General features: G+C 35.9%; 1 protein-coding gene across 1 annotated transcript in view; it reads left to right on the top strand.

The window, feature by feature from the left end:
* SLC7A11 (solute carrier family 7 member 11) overlaps nucleotides 1-20,985 on the top strand; it is a 99,780-nt gene that overhangs the window by 9,471 nt on the left and 69,324 nt on the right. The window contains exons 3-5 of the mRNA XM_012552210.3: nucleotides 2,982-3,097; nucleotides 14,078-14,203; nucleotides 17,571-17,670. Of these exons, the coding sequence (XP_012407664.1) occupies nucleotides 2,982-3,097; nucleotides 14,078-14,203; nucleotides 17,571-17,670 (342 nt within the window). The remainder of the gene's footprint in view (nucleotides 1-2,981; nucleotides 3,098-14,077; nucleotides 14,204-17,570; nucleotides 17,671-20,985) is intronic.

The following is a 20,985-nucleotide window of genomic DNA, read 5'->3' as shown; positions in this document are numbered from 1 at the left end:
AGCCTTGGGAGAGCTTTAGCCTGGGAGGAATCAATACTGTTAGCCTGGGAGGGACTGGTACTGGAAATTCCAGGAGTGGAGAAATGGTGTGTCTCCTTCCAGGGATGGTATGGAGGCCATTGTCACTGGGTTAAAAAATATATGTCAGGGAAAACAGGATAATGTAGGGAAAAGCAAAAGGGGGACTAAGTTATGATTAAGCAGAAAACTGCATTTTTTCCTGGAGTTTAATGAATTTAATGAATAGGGGATGACATAATTGGACCCACCACATAGAATTATGGAATGCTAGAGTTATCAAGCAATAGAGGTTGTACTTTGAGATCTCATTCAATTCTCACAATAAACCTGTAAGGTAGGTATTAATATTATCCTCATTTTATGACTGAGGAAACTGAGGCAAACAAGTGACTTAACCAGATCCACACAACTAAGAAGTTCTGAGGCCAGATTTGCCCACATCTGAGGCTGGATCTACCCAGATCCACACTACTGGTAAGCGCCTGAGGTCGGAGTTGACTTTTTGACTCCAGAATTGGTGCTCTACCTACTACACTACCTAGTTGTGTTTTTGCCCTTCTGTGTCCTCCTCTAGTTCTCCTATACCTCTAGTTTGTTTTTTATTCTACCTTGAATTTACTTTTTTTTCTTCTCTCTAACTTAATTGCAGATTCCTGTTGAGACCATTCCTTCTTCAGAGCACAGTGCCTTGCAGTAGATGCCTAATGGATTAATGATCTTTAAGATTTAATGGATTTTGATCTTTAAGAATTTCAGCTCTAATATTTTGAATCCAGGAGACTTATGCTTTCATATGAATGTTGGACTTATGTAGAGTTATAGGCTATACTTGAAATGTCAGATTATCTCTTCCTCTCCCATATGGTAGGAAGACACTATTAATTTGAAATGTCTACACTCTTAGAAATCAGGGGAAAAGGTTAGACATTTTGATGACTTTTTCAGTGATAATCATTGTGAGACACCGGAATCTATTACCAGGGGAGGTAGTTTAATCTTCTCAAGGGATTTTAAAGAAGATAGTTGATGAGTATCTTTCTGGAGTAGTTCAGCTCAATGTAGTGTAGATGGGCTATAGGGCTAGGCTGCTTTTTGGCTGACTGTCTCATAGATTTATCCAGAAGTGGGTTGGGGGTAAAATGACAGAAGTATTCTATTTGTGCATTCTTGCTGCACCTGGGTTAGAACTGCCCCTCTTCTTTTCCAAATTTCATACTTAGAAAATGGTGAGGAAGGCACTAAAAAGCATTTTGGGGATTTCATAGGGCATTTGATTTAGAGTCAGAGAGTCTGGATTTAAACCCACGATCCCTATCATTATTATTATTACTATCTCTTTGACATTGGGAAAGTCACCACATCTCTGAAGAATGGGTGTACATTCCATGGCCTCTAAGGAAATTTACACCTATGAATCCATGATTCTACCATCCTTTTCCTCCTCTTTCTGCCCAATTACCTGGGAACTATTGTGTGTTATCTTAATGGTGATAGACATTTCAGCCAAACAGTAATATTAGTGCTAAGGAGAGGGAATAGAGGTTCGCACAAATACACAGAGGCACATATGTGTATATATTGTACCCTATAATTATTTGGGAATCCATTAAAATAAAATGACCTTTTTAGAATCCTGGTGCTATAGAAAATAGATTAGATTATGTCTGACAGAATATGTTAAGTCTTAGGGGAAAAAGACCTGGTTCTAAAGTAGATACAGTCAGAATTGGCAAAACTGATTGATTTGAGAGATACTAAGATATTTGTAGCATCTCCACCCACTAACCTGTCATACTGTCTGATTTTATTGGGTCATCTAGTAAAGAATTTAGAACTAGGGTGGAGTTTGGAAAACATCTAACCCAACTTGCTTTTTATGAAGATAAGAAACTTGAGACTAAAAGAGTTTAATTTGTCTAGATCACCACAAGTAGGAATTAATAAACTGGATTTCCAGTCCAGGTCTTCAGACCTCACTCTTTAACCTCTCATCTGTATGAAACCTTTTTTTAGAGCAAAGCTTCTTAAACTGTGGGTCAAGACCCCATACAGGGTCATGTAACTGAATGTGGGGATTGTAAAATTGTGATTTATTATCAGTAAATTTTTTATTTGTATGGGTACACAAAAATTTCTCAGGCAAAAAAAGTCACAAGTGAAAAGAGTTTAAAAAGTCTTGCTTGGTCCACAGATGATGATTATGATGTTACAAAAGCTGGCTTAAAATATCTTATAATATGTTGCTTAATCAGTCATCTGACTTTTCCTGACTCTGTGGAATAGTCTGCCTTTGGGCAGTGATGGATACCCTCCTTGATGTCTTTAATCAGAGGCTACACGAATATATGTGGGATATGTTTTAGTAGCAGGAAGAGGGATCCCTCAGACACTTACTAGTTAGGCAAGTCACTTAACCCTGCCTGTCTTATACCTCAGTTTTCTCATCTGACTTAGAGAAGGAAATTGCAAGCCACTCTAGGATCTTGACTAAGAAAACTGCAAATGGGATGATAAAGAGTCAGAAATGATTCAACTACAACAATGATCTGGGGATTTCTTTGATGTTTGAGTTGGATCACATGACCACCAAAATCCCTTTTTACTCAAATTTTGTGATTTTTATCAGGAAAATTAGAATTCAAATTCTGCCTGTGACTCTTACTAGCTGTGTGACCATGACTGGTTCCTAATTCTTCCTAAATCTCAATTTCTCCATCTATAAAATGGGGACAATCATGCTCCACTGATTTAATGTGATGATCAAATGGCATAATGTATATAAAAAGCCCTTTAAAAGCCACATAAGTGTCAGCTCTCATTATTACTGTGATTTTATGAAGTGCAAGAAAAATCTCCAACATAAAAAGGAGCAAGTGTTTCATGTACTAATGAATAACAAAACTTGAATGCAAATGCTCTTAGCTTTTTCCTATTGTGACCATTTTCTCTGTACTATCTAGCCCTGCTGCCACTGCTGTGATATCCTTGGCATTTGGACGCTATATCCTGGAACCATTTTTTATTCAGTGTGAAATCCCAGAACTTGCAATCAAGCTAATTACGGCCGTGGGCATCAGTAAGTATCACAGGCATGAACATGAATGGTGCATAAAGTAGTAGCAGAGGTAATTAGCTTAATTCACTTTAGGTTTCTTTTCATCATAGACCTCTCCTCACATAATCCTTTTCCTTTCATATTGGTTCTACCAGATTTGTTTAGGAGAATTGAAATCGAGGCAGTATGAAGTTTCGCAAAGGGCACTAGATTTGGAGTCAGAACTCAATTCAAATTTGACCTCTGACACAATATCTTGAATAAGTCACAGAACCTCTCTAAATCCCAGTTTCCTTATCTGTAAAATGAGAAATTTGGACTTCATAGTTTCTAAAATCCTTTCCATGATCCCCAAGGAATCCCAGACATGGATAGGATTTGTTAGAAACCCACATTTCAAAGCAGGTAAGTAATTGTCTTATTGAAGGGAACACCTGGGAGCTTTCAGATGAAGATGTGGGGATTTCATGGTGTTAAAACTAGAGATTCAGCAGGTGGCTTTATGGGTCATGTTTCACTCTTGGAGACATGATTCAGCTCACCAAGCATTTGTAAAATACCTACCATGTACCAGACAGTGCACTAGTCACTGGGTATACCAGAGTAAATGAAATACTTCATGTCTTTAAGGAGATTTTATTTCCAGGGGTGGTTATTGGAAAGAAAGGTAACACATATAGGGAAAAGTAAATAGATAAGCAAAGGATTTTTAGGTGGTGATTGGGTAAATAAATCAGGAAAGATCTAATCAAGGAAGAGGCATTTGGACTCTCTTGAAAGGGATTGAGATTCAGAGAGGTAGAAGGAAGGAACATTCAGGGAATGGAAATCATTCTGTACAAAGACACGGGAGTGGTCTGAAGGGAAAGAAAAAGGAAGGGAAAAGGCATTTATTAAATATCTGTTATGTGCCAGAGACTGTGTTAAGTGCTTCAGGTCTACCGTACTCTCCAATATGTCGGCCTCCTTTTTCTGATCTAGTCTGAGAAATGATAAAGAGGAAAAGTTCACATTTGAAAGTAAGAAGATGTTAGATAATTGGGAGAATTATTAGGGTAATTTCCTTAATTTCACAATGAGAATACTAGATGAAAGGATACTCAGATAATCAATGGATAGCTCATCAAAAGAGAAAAACTCCCCCCTCCCCAGACCTTCAGGGGAGCTTTTAGGGAGAACATTTGGGAGTACATGGATATCATGGAGCAGGCATAGATTGTTGTTAGGAGAGTTAAAGTTCATGATATTACAGACCTGCTGGAGGATCTGAGAATTAATAGGGAAATTCAGATTTCAGCTCCGTAAAACAAGGATGCATTTTTTAGTTGTTCTCCTGCTTGCTTTTCTCCTTCCTTTTACGGACCCCTTTTAAGGATAATCTATCTATCTATCTATCTATCTATCTATCTAATTATAGCTTTTTATTGACCAAACATATGCATGGGTAATTTTTACAACATTGTCCCTTGCACTTCTATTCCAGTTTTTCCCTTCCCTCCCTCCACCCTCTCCCCTAGATGTCTCATACACGTTAAACATGTGAAAGTATATCTTAGATACAATATATGTGTGCAGAAATGTACAGTTCTCTTGTTGCACAAGAAAAATTGGATTCAGAAGGTAAATAACCTGGGCAGAAAAACAAATGCAAGTAATTCACATTCATTTATAAGGATAATATTTTTAAATACACAAACATATTTAGGATACAAAGGAAATCATTTATATTTAAATATGATTATCAGAAGTCTGTTCATAGATTCTTAGGGGGTCCAGAGACCAGGTTAAAAACTCCTGATTTTCATAAAGCCTTTACTTTTTCCTTACAACTGCCAATGTTCTCCTGCTTCCAACTTCTTGTTAGTCATTTTTTGACTAATGTCCAACTCTTCATGAAATCATTTTGGGGGGTTTTCTTGGCAAAGTTACTGGAGTGGCTTGCCATTTCAGGAAACAGGCAAAAAGAAATGGATTAAGTGATTTGCTTAGGGTGATAAAATTAGTGTTTGAGGTTGATTTCAACTCAGGAAGATTTCTCAACTGTTATGCTCTCTATCATGTCACCTAATTGCTCCCAACTGCCCTACTTTGTATTTATTCCTTTATATTAATTTTATATGTACTTAATGTCTTTTCCATTAGGATATAAACTCTTTCAAAAGAATTATTTAATTCTTTGTACTTGTATCTCCAATGCCTAATACAGTACATATACATATATACACATATATACATGCACTATATATATATATATATATATACACATATATACATGCACTATATATATATATATATATATAATATTTATATTTTGATGGAAATAAGCAAAAAAAAACTTAAATAAAAGTGTCAGTACTTTTAGGGGAATAAGACGAAATATTAAAAAAAAATTCCCTCTCCCCTTAACCTTTCTCAGCCTGGGAAATGTTTGTAGAAACTTACCAAATCTTTTCTTTCCAAGTTCCCCTTGCTTATTACTGTAGTGATGTGGTTGGCATTTTAAAATGCCCATATTTTTCCATATATGAAACATACTTGGAAAGTACCTCATGCAAACAGTTTTATAGAACAGGCTTTCCTCAGTGACTTCTGTATGGAGTTTCATGGTTGTAGAACTTTATTTTTCTACTACTTCATGGTTTATGGAGGGTGTTCCTCACCACCAAGCTTGTGCGTGATTGTGGGAAAACAGACATCCTGGAATCAGAGTTGGCACGAACATGTGCTTTGTTGGAGGGATGAGTATTGCTCCATCCTCCACTCAGTCATCATCCTAGTGTTTGGTGTGGTAGCTATTGTCATAGGCAGTCTTGCTAAATCATCCAGGACCTTATGTTCAAAGACCATAACAGGAAGTTGCATGTGGTTTTTGATGAAGTGGATGGAAGAGAGTGAATACTCCTGGAGAGAATGGACAATAGAGCAGAGCTTCCTTTTTCTGTGTCAAGGATCCCTTTGACAACTGGGGAAACCAATGGACTCTTTCTTAGAATAATGTTTTTAAATGCATAAAATAAAACATACATAATTACATAGGAAAGAAATTAGATTGAAATACAGCTTGTCAAAATATTTTAAAATCAAGTGTTTTGGATCCCAGAATAAGAACAAGTGGAATTGGAGTCAGGAAATGCCTCAGGTAGGAAGTAATACTTGAGCTCTAAGGAAGTCTATGAAATGGAGTTGTTACATTTCAGATGGGCTGACCCTTCTCCATGCAATTAGAGATGGAATATCTTACATAGAGATCCACTAACTTACAGAACTCTTGAGTCAGTGCAGTCAGGTCAATAAGTATTTATTAAGCACCTATTATATGCCAAATATTGTCCAAGAAAGGCAAAAATGATGACTCTGGGAACCACATTTTAAAGCAGGACAAATGAAAACAAATATTTATATGTACTATAGAGTACAATTTTAGGCAATTTTAGAGGACAATATTGGTAGGGAGGGAGATTTACAGGTAAGATTCACACTGATTCTCAAAGGAAGCCAGGGAATCTCAGGTAAAGAGGGAGAGTATTCTAATCAAGATTGGTGGAGTGGGGCATTTGAGAGCCAGTAACTGTCATAGAGTTGGGAGTTTTGAGCAGTGGCTACTGTTAAGACCTAAAAACAGGATGCTTAAATAAGATTCTCTCTAGATGAATATACCACCAATGCATGTTTGTAGTGTTGATTCTGGGACTGGAGATGGAGAGTCTAGATAACTGATTTACTATTTGGGCAAATCTAAGTGGTTTCTTTCCACTTTATTCCAATGACTCCTTCATGCAGGTCCTACTTGTTAAAAAATAGGAAGGCAAAGTAAAGTGGAGTTGAACACACGGGGAAACAAATCAAAATTTCACAGAGGAATTAAACAGTGAGGTATTAGTTTAGGGAAATGATGCTCTGAAACAATGACACTTTCAAAGAGAGGCAGATGAAATCTTGTAAGGAGCATGAACTTGAATAAAGCTAGAGATTTTTGTTTTGGTTTGGTTTTACAAAGTCGTGTGGATAAAGACATCATTTTGTTGACTTAAAGCACAGGTTCACAAATTCTAGTGTTCCTTCTACAAACTTGAGAATGGAAGGGAAATTTTAACTGAATTGGAAGGAAAACAAAACAAAACAAAACAAAATCCAATGTCAGATGGTTCTTCTAAAGCTGTGGTCTGAAGGGAAAAACCAACATGTAGCAGAAGATTTATCCCTAAGGCTGGAAGAGTTGAATGAAAAAGATCATAGTTCCTGAGGGTAAATAGATTTGACAGCAGGATTTAGGTGGAAGATCACTCAGTTTTCAAAGGTAGTTTGGGTGATTTCATATCTGCTAGGGGCAGAAGGTTGGTAAGGTACAAAAAAACGGAGAAAAAAAATTGTTTCCTGGTAAGCCCATGAAAATTAAGACCTTTGTTTTGGGAAGTTTTCGGGAATACTCAGAAAGCAAGCAAAGGAATGGAGGATTGGCCTTTATAATGCTAACAGCTTTCAGAAATGAAAAGGAAGCACTGAGCCCTGACAGCTCTTTTGTTTTAAAAAAATGTCACTACAACCCAAGCATAATTCAGCCAAGATTAAAGGTTTCGGCTCCCCTTAAAACCTGCTTATTCCACACAAAAAAGAATCACATCTGAGAAGTACCTTCTTGGAAGGTGGGGGGGGAGTGTGAGGTTGAAAACGCATATTAGCCTGGATTGGGAACCTCCTTTTGAGGCTGATTCTAGAAATGATTTGATTTGATGTGTAGGCATATATTCTGGAGATTCTGATTTAATATGCTATGGATGATTTTTTTCCCCCTTTCCTTGACCCCTTTGGCTTAAAATTGAGGGAAGCCAGTAATTTCCAGTCTTATGTCCTTGTGTCCATTGGTAAATATGGGAAGGAGGCAAATTAACATTTAGGACCACATAACATACATTTTAATTGGACTACTTAAAATGGGTCATTTTGAAGTGACTTTCCTCTGTGGTATTAAGTAATAAATAGGCAAATAAAAACAAGAAAAAAAAGCACTCTAGAGTCAACATTTATGCAAATATTAATAAGAATTCCTGTCATCAGAGATGAAAGGGATGTCAACAAGCCTGACCTATTTGTACTTTAGCAGCAATCCATTGTACAGTATTCCTGATTAGGATCATTTAATCTCTGACTTCAGTCTTCTCATGATGGGAATTTCAACTACCTCCTTAGGCTGCTTTTTTTCCTTTGTGGAAGTTTTCACTGGAACAAAGCTCTTCTTTAGGTCCAAGTGAAATCTAACATTACAAATGTCAATTTACCCTTCTAATTCTTCCTTCTGGGATCAGACAAGTCCTTTATACATGACAGACCTCTAAATATTTGAATTGTATTGGCAAAGACTTCTTTTTCTTAAACTAACATCCCTATTTCCATCAAAGATTATGTGACAGCTATGATTGCTGGTAACAACAGGAAAGAACTAATGGCATTGTGGATCTAGTGGTAGTTCTGAATTTGAAAGACCAGAGTTCAAGTGGGATCTCAATATTTTTTGCCTCAGCTTTCTCAATTGTAAGGTTATAATAGCACCTATCTTCTAGGATTGTTGTGAGGACACTTGTAAAAAACACTTAACACAGTCTACATATAATAGAACATGTAAATGTTTATTTCCTTCCTTTACTTTTTTTGTACTTGCACTGATTTGGTAATAACAAATTTAAGATGTTATTCAGGACTAAGATTGAAAAGACTAAGATACTGCATTCTAGTTATAACTGACCTTTTATCATGTTAACTAAATTGGGTCGGAAACTCACTATTTAATGAATCATTGATTAGTATGGAAACAGAAAATTATACCACTAATGTTACCATATCCTTTTGGAGAATGGACAATAGCACATCATCAATGTTGCATAAAAGCCAAGATCAAATTGAAGATTTGCAGAGGTGCTCTGCTTGTTTTTGCTTTAGAAGCTACATTTGATTTATTAACTATTTTCTTATGGTTGCTTATAAGCTGTATAGATATTAAATTCATTTTCAGTGAAGGAAAACAGATCTGTTAAGGGCCTATTTTTTAGTAGGCCCTTAACAGACACTAGAAAAGATAATAAAGTTTAGATAAAATTCAGTTCCTGCTCTCATATAACTTGCAATCTAACAAGGAGCTAAGATATCTGCACAGATTTTTATAAAACATATAAGGCATATGAGAGAAAGGAACAAAAAAATGTCATAGTGTCCAAGGTGGAAGAAAAGTTGTAAACTGATAGGATTGTGGAAAAGAAAAAACTGTCTATGAATCCACTTGATACTATTAGAAAGTGTGGACATTGTAGGCTTCCACAGCAATACCAAATCACCACTGAATAGTCCAAAATGTGTTCAGTTTTTAAAATTTATATTTTGAAAGGTCATTGTAGAAAACAAAAAGCTTAAGCAAAGTTTCGAACAGACATGTGAAACTTAAAAGCAGAAGATAGACTTGGACACGGCATAGAAGAACATTTTTCCTCCCATATAGATCCTACTCATGGATAGCCACTGAATTCAGCAGTATCATTAGAAATGACCTGTATGTTATATAGTCCTCTTCACCAGTTTTCCATATTGGTTATTATACAGTTTTAGCCTTTCTCATTTTAAATAAGAAAGCAACTGAATAGCATTTAAGTAAATCAAAGCTGAGTCTGCCTGAATTTTCAGTTCAACAAAGGTAATTCCCCCCAAACTAGCTACAATCAAAACATTGTAGCTATCTTAGATAAAATCAGTAATTATTACAGCAAAGAAAAACAATTGTGAAGTGATTCTCTCATGTTGTCCATGACTTTATGTTCAGACTCATTAAATCAGACCCTTGTCAGAATTGGCTTTCTTGGGTTTTTACAATGTGTGTAGCTAGAGAAACAAAACATGACTTCTATCAGTTAGATACAATTTCTGTTGCTCTAAATCAGCATCTATGGCTGTATCATTCTTGGGACTCAATTTATACCCAAAGACAATATACTCCATTGGACCTGGGTGCTACTTGTCTTCTTACTTGTTAAATTGTAAGCTATAGATTTCAAATGAGCATTTTCTAATTGGAATTTATGTAGTATTAGGAAGGGAGAGAAAAAAAGGGAGCATAGTCCAGATAAATCTGTACTTTTAATAATCACTTGAAATGAATCGGCTTTTACCTTGAAAATTCTTCCTTATTCATTTTCCAGGAAGAAAGAAGAAAAGAACAATTTATAGAATTGTAGGATCTTGTCTATTATGTTTTACTAGAAAAGTTTAAAAACAAAACAACAAAAAAAGAACTAAAGCTAATCTCAAACACCCAGAAATAACTCTTCCCCCCCCCCCCCCACCTTCTCAGTCATGATTTAGATCTTTTAGAAAAGCAAGGCCTGCCTATTGGCTTTTTTTCTTCCCAGAGTTCATCTTCTATGCAGTAGTCCTTTCATAAAAATAAATGATGTTGTTATAAGCTTTCCCCAAGCAAATTGCAGCCCCTGTATAAACTTGTACCAATGGAAATTGAGGGATGAGCCTTTGTTGTTCTTAACCCAAATATAATCTAAAGAACAACAAAAAAAAAAAATCCTCTAAACCAAACAAAATATACACTTATATCAATTTAATATTTACAAAGTTATATATATGTATATATATTTCATTTCATTATTATAATAACAAATCAAGATTTGAACCTGATTTAAAGTTCCCAAAAATATTAAGTAATTTATATATTGCTTTAAAGTTTACCAAGTGTTTTACATGTCTTATCTAAGTAATTATTAAATTCCTGCTTAATAACTGCCTAAACAAGTTTTTCTTAAGTTAGGCACTATGCTAGTTGCTAAAGAGTCAAGTATAAAGAGCGAGTATAAGCTTTCATTCTAATGGGGAGAAATAAAAAGGACACACACACACACACACACACACACATGTCTGTCATTTACATTGGAGATATAAAAGAATAACAATATTTGAGGAAAAAGCACCCACATGTGCAAAAATGTTTGTAGTATCCTTTTTGTAGTGGCAAGGAACTGGAATTTGAGTGGGTATCCCTCAGCTGGGGAATGGCTAAATAAATTATAGCTTATGAATGCAATGGAATATTATTGTTCTATGAGAAATGATGGGCAGCAGGGTCATTTCAAAAAAGCCTAGAAAGACTTACATGATCTGATGCTAAATGAAGTGAGCAGAATCAAGAGAATATTATACCTAGTAACAACAAGATTATGTGATAATCAACTGTTATGGACTAGGTTCTTTTTAATAATGATGATTCAAGGCAATTCCAATAGACTTTTGTAGGAAAGTTATCTACATCCAGAGACAGAACTATTGAAACTGAATGTGTATCAAAGCATAGATAGTATTTTCACCTTTGTTGTTTATTTATTTATTGTTTCTTGTGTTTTTCCCCCTTTTGATCAGATATTCTTTTTTTGTCTGCAGCATGATGAATATAGAAATATGTTTAGAAAAATTGCACATATTTGATTTATATTGGCTTGTTGTCTTGGGGGAAAAGGGGGAAAGGAGAGCAAGAAAAATTTGAAACACAAGATTTTGCAAAGGTGGATTTTGAAAACTATCTGCATGTATTTTGAAAAATAAAATAATATTAAAACAAAAAATCTTTTTAAAAGTAACTATTTAAAAATCACATTTATCACATCAGAAAACTGTTTGGAATGTTTTACTCTGAGAAGGATTGAAATGGTTGTAGAAAACTTACGCTGTTGGTTAGGACTATTTAAGGGATCTTATACTCCTAAACTCTTGAGGTAGCTCCTAGTTCCAAAAGTTTGATCATCATGACTGTGATTTGTTTTTATCGTGCTTAGGAAAAGGAATATCAAGCAAAAGAGATTTTGAGGTTTTTAGGACTCTGAGATTTAATTTTTCAGCCACATCGGTTGGTCTTGTTGCTATTTGTAAAAAGAAGCCATAGCTCATGTAAAATCCAAGGAGACACTACAGCCCATAAGAAATCGAAGAAGAATAGTGCAAGGTCCCCAAAAGAAGAAAGAATGAGAGTGAAAGTTGTTTTTGCTTTTTAAAATTTACTGTATGGGCAGCTCTTGTTGCCCAGTAGCATCTTTTGAGACAGTTTAATTCCTTTTTCAGTTATGGTAGTAGGTCAAAACTCATAAGAGGGACCACTTAGAATCCTATAGATGTAGAATCATTTCCTTTAGCAAGAGGCCCCCAGTAAGCAAAATCCACATATTTGATAGGATGACCACTGAAGGCATTTCCCAACACATGTTCCATGCCAGATCATTTTCATCAGCAATGGGCAATAACCTAACCCTGTATTGGGAGGATAGAGGAACGACAATCTTTAATGCTGCAGGACCTGGGGAGTAAAGCAAAGACATGGACAAAAAGGAGAGGTCATTTGGTGCTATATGAATACAGAAGGAGAATGACAAATACTTGGATTTTACTGAGTTTTATTTCTCCAGCTATAAGATTAGAGTTTGGATAAGATAGCTTTATTTAAGATTCTTTCTAAGCATACATTTCTTTCTGTTTCTGTTTCTGTCTGTTTCTTCTCTCTGTCTCTTTCTGTCTCTCTGTCTTTTTGTCTCTCCCCCTGTCTCTGTCTCTCCCTCTCTGTCTTTGTCTCTGTCTCATTGTCTTTCTCTGGTACTGATCTTAGCTGTGCCAGTGACTATTTGTGTGACATTAGTAAGCCAATTAATCTCTTACTGTAAAATGAGACCCATGGATTAGTTGGCAAGTCCTTTTAAACTCTAAATCTAAGGTAGTATTTCCTCAGTGTGGGGGAACTCCAGATATAGAAACTCCTCCCACTTCTTCATATCAGCAATTGGTTTTAGGTAGTTGGTTGGTCATATAGTCACAGAAGTGAGCAGTCAATAAGCATCTGTTAAGTGACCAGGAGGCCAGAGCCTGGCCAGCCACATGTCAAGCAGGATGCTAAGTGCTAGGAAAACAAAGGCAAAAGACATCCTTCTCAATCTCATAGTCTAATGGTGGAAAGAGCATGAAAATAATATGGGATATATTATGGGAGCATATGTGAGGGAAAATTAAAATAATCAATAGAGGACAGGAACTGATATTAAGAGGGATCAAGAAAGGTTTTTTGTAGAAGGCAAAATTTTAGTTGAAACTGGAAAGTTGTTGGGAAATGAAGATGAGGAAGGAGAGAATTGCAGACATGAGGATAGCTAAATAAGAATGTCTAGAGGTGGCAGATGGAGGGTCTTGTTTGAGCAAGAGTATCACTTTAGAACTTAGAGTATATGGGGGAAAGTACAAGATAAAAAAGACTGGAAAGGTAAGAAAGGATGTTTGGGAAGGGCTTTGAATGCCAAGCAGAGGATTTGTAATTTTGACCATTTAACTGAATACAGTGGACATGTTCAGGATAACTTTGGGAAGGTCACAGGTAGTATCTGTCCAGAGTGCTTGATCTGAATTCAGATTGTTTTGCTCAAGGATAATGATCTGTCCATTATATTATGTTTCCTCTCCAAACCTATTACCCTATTCTCTATAGCCTCCTTTCTTCCCAAACATTCATTTTCTGCTCAGCTGGGGTGGTAGGAAGAACTAGGAACAAGAATAAACATTTATGTTGCTTGACAGTCCTGAGGTTTAGCTAATAAAAATATGTTTATTTCTATTTTATCAGTAAGGAAACTGAGGCAAGGTCACATTGATACTAAATTATGAAACATGATAGATCATGGAGACTTCTAAAACAAAGTCATTTCAATATTTGAGGCAGAAGCCAAAAGTTTAATTTCGGACTTTTGAAATGCTCAAAATGATCAAATTCTGGAGTTCTCTATGTTGATGAAGGTTTAGTGCATCAAGAACATGGGTCTTTAAGGGCAGCTAGATTAGTGCAATGGTCAGAGCATCAAACAGAGAGAGAGAGAGAGAGAGAGTGAGTGAGTGTAGTAGAAGGTGTATGTATATAATTTTTTTTTTTTTTTTAATTCCAAACCCAACTTCCTTCAATAACTTTTCCTCTTCTTTTCCTTACAGCGTTGGTCATGATTCTCAATAGCATGAGTGTCAGCTGGAGTGCCCGGATCCAGATTTTTTTAACCTTTTTCAAGCTTACAGCAATTCTGATAATTATAGTCCCTGGAGTTATGCAACTAATTAAAGGTAGGCACTGGAAAGTAAATGCCTTTTAACTACTTATCTGTTTTTGTCTTCTCATTCCAAATTTGAGCTAACACTAGCAGAATCTCTTAATTAGCCTTTGCTTGTGAAACTTAAGCTCTATACCATCATCTAATTGATTTGAAGTGTTGTTACTTTGGGAGTGAGATGGTATTTATAGCTGTAGTCTCTAACAAGAGGATAAAGCTTGGACTCTGCATAGAAGATGAAGCCATAGTGGATTTTCCCAGTGGAAAATGTTTGGAATGAAACCTCTTGAAGGCATCATAGAATTTTAGAGGTAGAAGGATTTTCTGGGATCAGTTCATCAGGACCCTTTGTTTTCTTTTATATTGTACATTTTCTTGTTGCCTCCTGCCTTTGAAAAATAAGTGCTCTTGTGTCTTCATATCTTTTCCTTTTCATTTCTTTTCTTAGCCATGATTTTTTCACCTTCCTGGTTCTACTTACTTTGCTCTTCATCGGTTCACATTTTCCCCACATTTTTCTGAATTCCAAATAACTGTCATTTGTTTGATGCAAAAATGTCCCATTGAATTCATGTATAGCATTTTGTTTAGCCATTTCCTGTTCAACTAATATCTACTTTGTCTCCTCTTCTTTTTCTTTTTCTTTTTTTATTTTTCAAAAGGTATGCAAAGATAGTTTTCAGCATTCATCCTTGCAAAACCTTATGTTCCAAATTTTTCTCCCTTTTCCTAGACAGCAAATAATCCATTATAGGTCAAACACATGCAATTCTTCTAAACATATTTCCACATTTATCATGTTGCACAAGCAAAATCAGATCAAAAGGTGGGAAAATGCCCTCTTCTTTTTCTATTGAAACTTTGGTAGGAATGGTAGCACTGATTTGATTGATACAGTGAAAAGTGAGTGGGGAAATGTATTGTGAGATAGGGGGGAAGGCAGGACAAGGTACCTGAACTGGAAATGCAATGATTTCATGATGTATGGCTAGTTGGATATGAGAAGCCCTTTCTTAGTTTTACTAATTGTAAGGGGCCTGCCCTCTAGACTTCTCCACACAAGATCCTAATTAATACAATTCAGTTCAACAAATATTTGTACTAGGCCCTGGGGAGGCCATTCCTGGGGACAATGCAAAGACAAATAAAACTATTTTTGCCTTCAAAGAGTTTATATTTTATCTAGGAAACAACACTTGATGATCATAAGAAAAACAAAATATATATAAAGATATATTTATGCTTGAAAAAATTTGTGCCTGAAAAAAAACAAAGGTTTTAGTTTGTTTGTTTGTTTCTTGTTTTTTTGAGGGGACATGAATAGAGAGAGCTACTAGCAGCTTGAGGGAACAGAAAAGGTTTGGTATGGGAATTATTCCTGAGTAGAGATTTGAAGGAAGTTTGAGATTCTACAGGATGGAGGGAACATGAGGGACAAACTGTGCCAAAGCATGGACACGGGTGATGAAATGTGTATGAGCAACAAGTTTGGCCAGTATGTTGAGTATGTATGCAAAGGAGCAATAAATATTGTCAGGAAATATAGGCGAGAGCTGGACTCAAGTGCTTAAAATGTCCCAAAGGAATTTATATATACACACACACACACTTATGTTTTTATACACGTTTATTATACATACATATTTTTATATACATATATACACACATGCATATATATTTAGGTACATATATTCAGAGGTATCTGTTTAAATTCATTCAATTCAAAATACTCATTCAACAAAACATTTTAAAAATTTCTATGACATAATGAGGATTTGAAATAAACAAACACAAACAAATGATGATAGCTAATATTTATTTAGTGCTTAATATGTGCCAGGTACTGTACTAAGGACTTTTATAATTACTATTTAATCTGATCCTGACAGCAACTCTGAGAACTAAGTGCTATTATTATCCTATTAAATAGATAATGATTAAAACAAAACAAAACAAAAAATGGTCTTGGACTTAAATTCTACTCTGAGGGAGGAAGACAGAAGGGAAAAAGGAAGAGAGAGGGGGTGCACATTTAAATGAATATATAATATATTCGTGAAGTAATTTCCTATTGATGAGAGAAAGTAATGTTAGTGATACTTTTTCTTTCATTTTCAAACTTGATAATAAAATATAACATATGCAAGAATTTTGCCATCAGGCGGGCTAAAAGATTGGCTGTCTTCTCCTAGTTTTTCTTAATCCATTTGAGATTACCTGATGCCATAGGATTTAGCTTCAAAGCCCACCTTTGACTTTTGCTATTTATATTACCTTGAACTAGTCCTTGAATTTCCATAGAGCTCAGTTATCTCATCTGCAAAATGAAGTCATTGGATTAGATCAATGTTGTCAAATTAAAATAGAAATAATCCACTAGACTCAATAAAGCATTAATAAATGAGCATTCTGTAGAACTCATATTGAATACTATCAATATGTCCTCTCATATTTTTACATATTTTGTTAAGTATTTCCAAGTTGCACTTTAATCTGGTTCTGCTTGTATTCAGGAATGTTTCTGGGTCTTGTAAATTTGCCTTTTATGGATTAGATGACATCTGGGGTCCTTTATAACTTTAAAGCTGTGAGACTGGGACACCTAGTGGTCAGTTCCAATTTGGCTGTCATTTTCTAGCATGGGTGGTGGGGCAGGAGTTGGGGTGCATATTTTTACCAAGCAGGGTAATCTGTAGTATCAAAAGCATCATAGGACCATTGACTTAGAGATGGAAAATCTTCATTATAGCCTCACTAATTTTACAGATGAGGAAAATGAAGTCCAGAAAGATTAAGTGACTTGTTTTGCAATGTCAAACTGGCAGTAAGTCATAAAGGTGAAACTCACACCCAGTTCCTAAGATTTACCATCAAAGCTCATTTCATTGCACTCTGCTTCCTCATTCATTCAGTAGACTCAAGCATGGTGAAAACCCTTAACCCAAGATGCCTTGAGAACTACTGTTTAGGAATATTATTTTTTTTCTAATGTTCTTAAAAATATGAAATAATTGTGCTTGAGCCATAATGACTGAGCAATACATTTATTGTTGGTGTTGTTTTGGACCTATGATTTTTATTAATTTGGAGGACTTTGATGCTGATTGGAAACTCCTTCCACTAACACAGAATTCTAATTCATCTGTAACTTAAATAGTCCTTAACAGCTGCCTGGATGTCTGGGAAGTTGTCAGTTTGCCCATGGATTTTACATCTTGGGTCAAGACTGGAGGGCAAACTTTCCTGACTCCTCCATGGCTGGCTTTCTCTCCACTCATTATGTCAAACTATCTCTCTCCAAAAAATGTGTATGTATGTGTGTGTGTGTGTGTGTGATTCGACAATTCATACAATTATTTATTTTTAATTTGATTTTCTAGGTGAAACTCAGAACTTTAAAGATGCCTTTTCTGGAAATGATGCCAGTATTATGAGATTACCATTGGCTTTTTATTATGGAATGTATGCATATGCTGGTTGGTAAGTTGATTTCTCTGTTTTTCAGGTGGCAGCCAGTGTGTGTATTTGTTCCTAAATGTTTTATTTAAAAAAATTTTTTGAAGGCAATCAGAGTTAAATAACTTGCTCAGGTCCCACAGCTACTAAGCATCTGAGGCAGATCTTCCTGATTTCCAGGGTATATCCTTCCTCTTTCTACTGTGGTATTTAGTTGCCCCATATTTGTTCTTTAATTTGGCATGAAGAAATGGAAGAATGGGAGTCACCTTCCTCAATTCCTGACCACTTCATATCCATATACCTGAGCTTAAACAACTGTGTGGCTTAGTTTTGATTAAATGACATTTTCCTAAAACTGTGTTAGATCAAACGCAAACATTTATTAATCCTTTGCAGAGCATTGTGCCATCAGGGGGAGTACAATACTTAAAGAAGCCATCATCCCTGTCTTATTTTCTAGTAGAGGAGTAATATACAAAAATTATATGATAATTAGAAAATTAGAACAAAGTACTCTTTAGGAGGTTTGAGTAAAGTTCTTGAAGGTGGCATTTGAGTTAGACAGGAATTCAGCAGGAGAAAAATGGGAAGTCTTTGAGGGATAGGGTCAATGTGAATAGTGACATAAGGACTTGAGAGAATAGAATAGTGTTTGTTTATGGGGTAGAGAGAGATCCAGTATGTGGAAGAAAATGAACATAACAGGGCTGGGCAACTGTAATTTTGTTCTAGTGTGCTCAATTTAGAGGATGTTGGCTAATTTGCAGTCCATTAGCAATGGTGGAGAAACAATAACTTAGTACCCAGCCAGCAAGATTAATTAAAGTAGGAGAACAGCAGGTGTTGGGCTGAGGGCCACCTATCTTGCTTTGCTACTTTCCCATTCAGTAACTTTGTCGTGGGTTTGTTTCCAAATTCCCTCAATTAAAGGGGTACCTTGTGCTATTTACCTCTAATATCATTTAGGTACTTGCACCAGAGGCAAAGTGGCTTCAGGAATAAAAGGAGAGAAAGTTAGGATGATTCCAATGGGAGGAGTTTAAAATGAATCTAGGTAATCGGGAGCCACTGAATATTAGTGAGAAAAGGAGCAAAAAAAGCAGCAACATCCAGAAACAAGGGTATGCCTTGACTTTGGTTTACCTTATGTATATGTTAAACTACAATAAATCCTCATCTTTAAATGTTGAGACAAGATGGGGGGGAAGAAGCAACAGTTCCTTCATCAATGCCCCAAAGCTCTGATTTTGTTGGTGGGAGAATTTCTGTCACTAATGAAGATCACAGAGGCTTAACGAGCTCTCTTAGGCTCAGAAGGATTCTGAGTAGTTGCTTGGGGTGACTCAAGAATTAAGTATTAGAGATGTGGGGTCTGATCTCATACTTCCCTGACTTGAAGTCCAGTATGCTGCCTGTGACTGTTCTTTAGATATTAATTCCTCCTTGTCAAAATATCTTTTATCAGACGGTCTCAAGAGTCTTTTATACTGATTAATTCTCTTCACATTCCCATGAGAAAGGGAAATATTTCAGATTAAGAAATCAGTCAGAGACTCCCAAGAGGTAAGATGACATTCAAAGACAAGGACTAGAAACCGAGATAATGAGCTCGGTTGTATAGGACAGACCAATTCTACTTCAAAGTACCTAGTTTCTTAAGTTCCTTAAATACCTGGAAATAGAAATAGGTAAAAAAACTGATTAGAGACCTTATTTATCACAGAAATGTTGCCTTTCAAGCACTTCCAACAAGGACAACAATGTGGCTAAAGACGTGGGACTTTGCATTTATTACTTTATTAGCAGAGCTGAATAACAAGTATTACAGATAAAATCCCTTTCTTCCCTCCGTCTATTTATTGCAGTAGGACCACATAAGAAAAATGATTATGTATTTCTAGGAGAGTGCCAGGTGAGCTCAACAGATTACACAAGAGACCGTAAACAAAAAAGCCATTCTGGTAAACTCCCAATTAAATAGGATGGACTTTGACCATGGCAAAAAAAAAAAAATTAACACTTAGTTTGGTTTCCCTTTGTCCCAGATCTCTTATTGAGCTGCCTGTCTCCATTAGCATTTGATGTGTCCAAATTTAATATTTGACACTGCGAAATTTTTTTGTCTGTTTTTAGAGGACCTTGGAGATGAAACAATCTCACACCTTGCTTAGCAACGATCTTGTAATTATTACCAGTCTTTCCATTGTTACACAGCTCTTAAGAGTTATGCAGTAGGATTAGCCCAAAATTATCTGGAAGCTCTGTGTAAGGCGATTGGGGTTAAGTGACTTGCTCAGGGTCATATAGCCAGTAAGTGTCTGAGACTGGATTTGAACTCAGGTTCTCCTGACTCCCGAGCTAGAACTCTATCTTCTGCAACACTTAGTTGCTACTTCAGGCTATATGTCTTGAGAAAAATATGCATAATGCATTCCAAAGTCAAATTCGCACACATTTTCTTATGGTCTTTGGTTAGGTCCAATCGAATAAGATTCAGTCAATTAAATTTAACTAGCATTAATTAAGCTTCTACTATGGACAAAACATAGTGCAAGGCACTGGGAATATAAGGAAAAAGATGAAAGAGTCTTTGCCCCTAAGAAACTTTAATTCTATTGGGACTAGGGGGGACATACAGTAGGTGTATAGATGATAATAATAATAGCTGGAATTTTTATAATGCATTAAAGTTTGTGAAGCACTTTTCATAAGTAGGATCTTACATAGTATGAAAGGACCTGAAGTTCATCCAAACTGATCCTTTCATTTTATGAATGCAGAAACTGAGGCTAAGAGATATTATGACTTGGCCAAAATCATACAGTAGTAGAAAAATTAGGATTTAAAACCACAGTCCCCAATTCTAAATCTAGCAGTGTTTCAATAGCACTACTCTAAGATATGGTTGTACAGGTAGTTGGGAAGTATAACTCAAATTTCATAATGCATCATGAAAAAAAGACATCAGAGAAACAAAAGAAAGAGGTGAAATTTGAATACAGGGCCCTTGACTCTAAATTGGGGATCTCTTTCTTCCCTTTCCTGAGGAGGTACCATATTGTCCCCTCAGAAGCTGACTGGAAAAACAAATGGAAAGTAACACATTTCATGGAAAAATGAAAGTCCTGTGTTAAAGGAATAAAAGAAAGAATCACTCCCTAATGTGAACTATTTGGGATAGGGCCGCTTTGTGGGGTGTGGGAAGGGGCAATGGGCATGTTCATACATGAGCGAGGGTCTGAGGACAGAGGTAGCCACTTTAGCTAAAATTAGCTATAGGGACAATAACATGAATCTTGTGGTCAGGAGATCTGGTTTTGAAAACCAGCTCTTCCA

Source organism: Sarcophilus harrisii, chromosome 6, assembly GCF_902635505.1.
Source record: "Sarcophilus harrisii chromosome 6, mSarHar1.11, whole genome shotgun sequence".
Lineage (NCBI taxonomy): Eukaryota > Metazoa > Chordata > Mammalia > Dasyuromorphia > Dasyuridae > Sarcophilus > Sarcophilus harrisii.
This window is presented reverse-complemented; position numbering and strand designations above follow the sequence as displayed.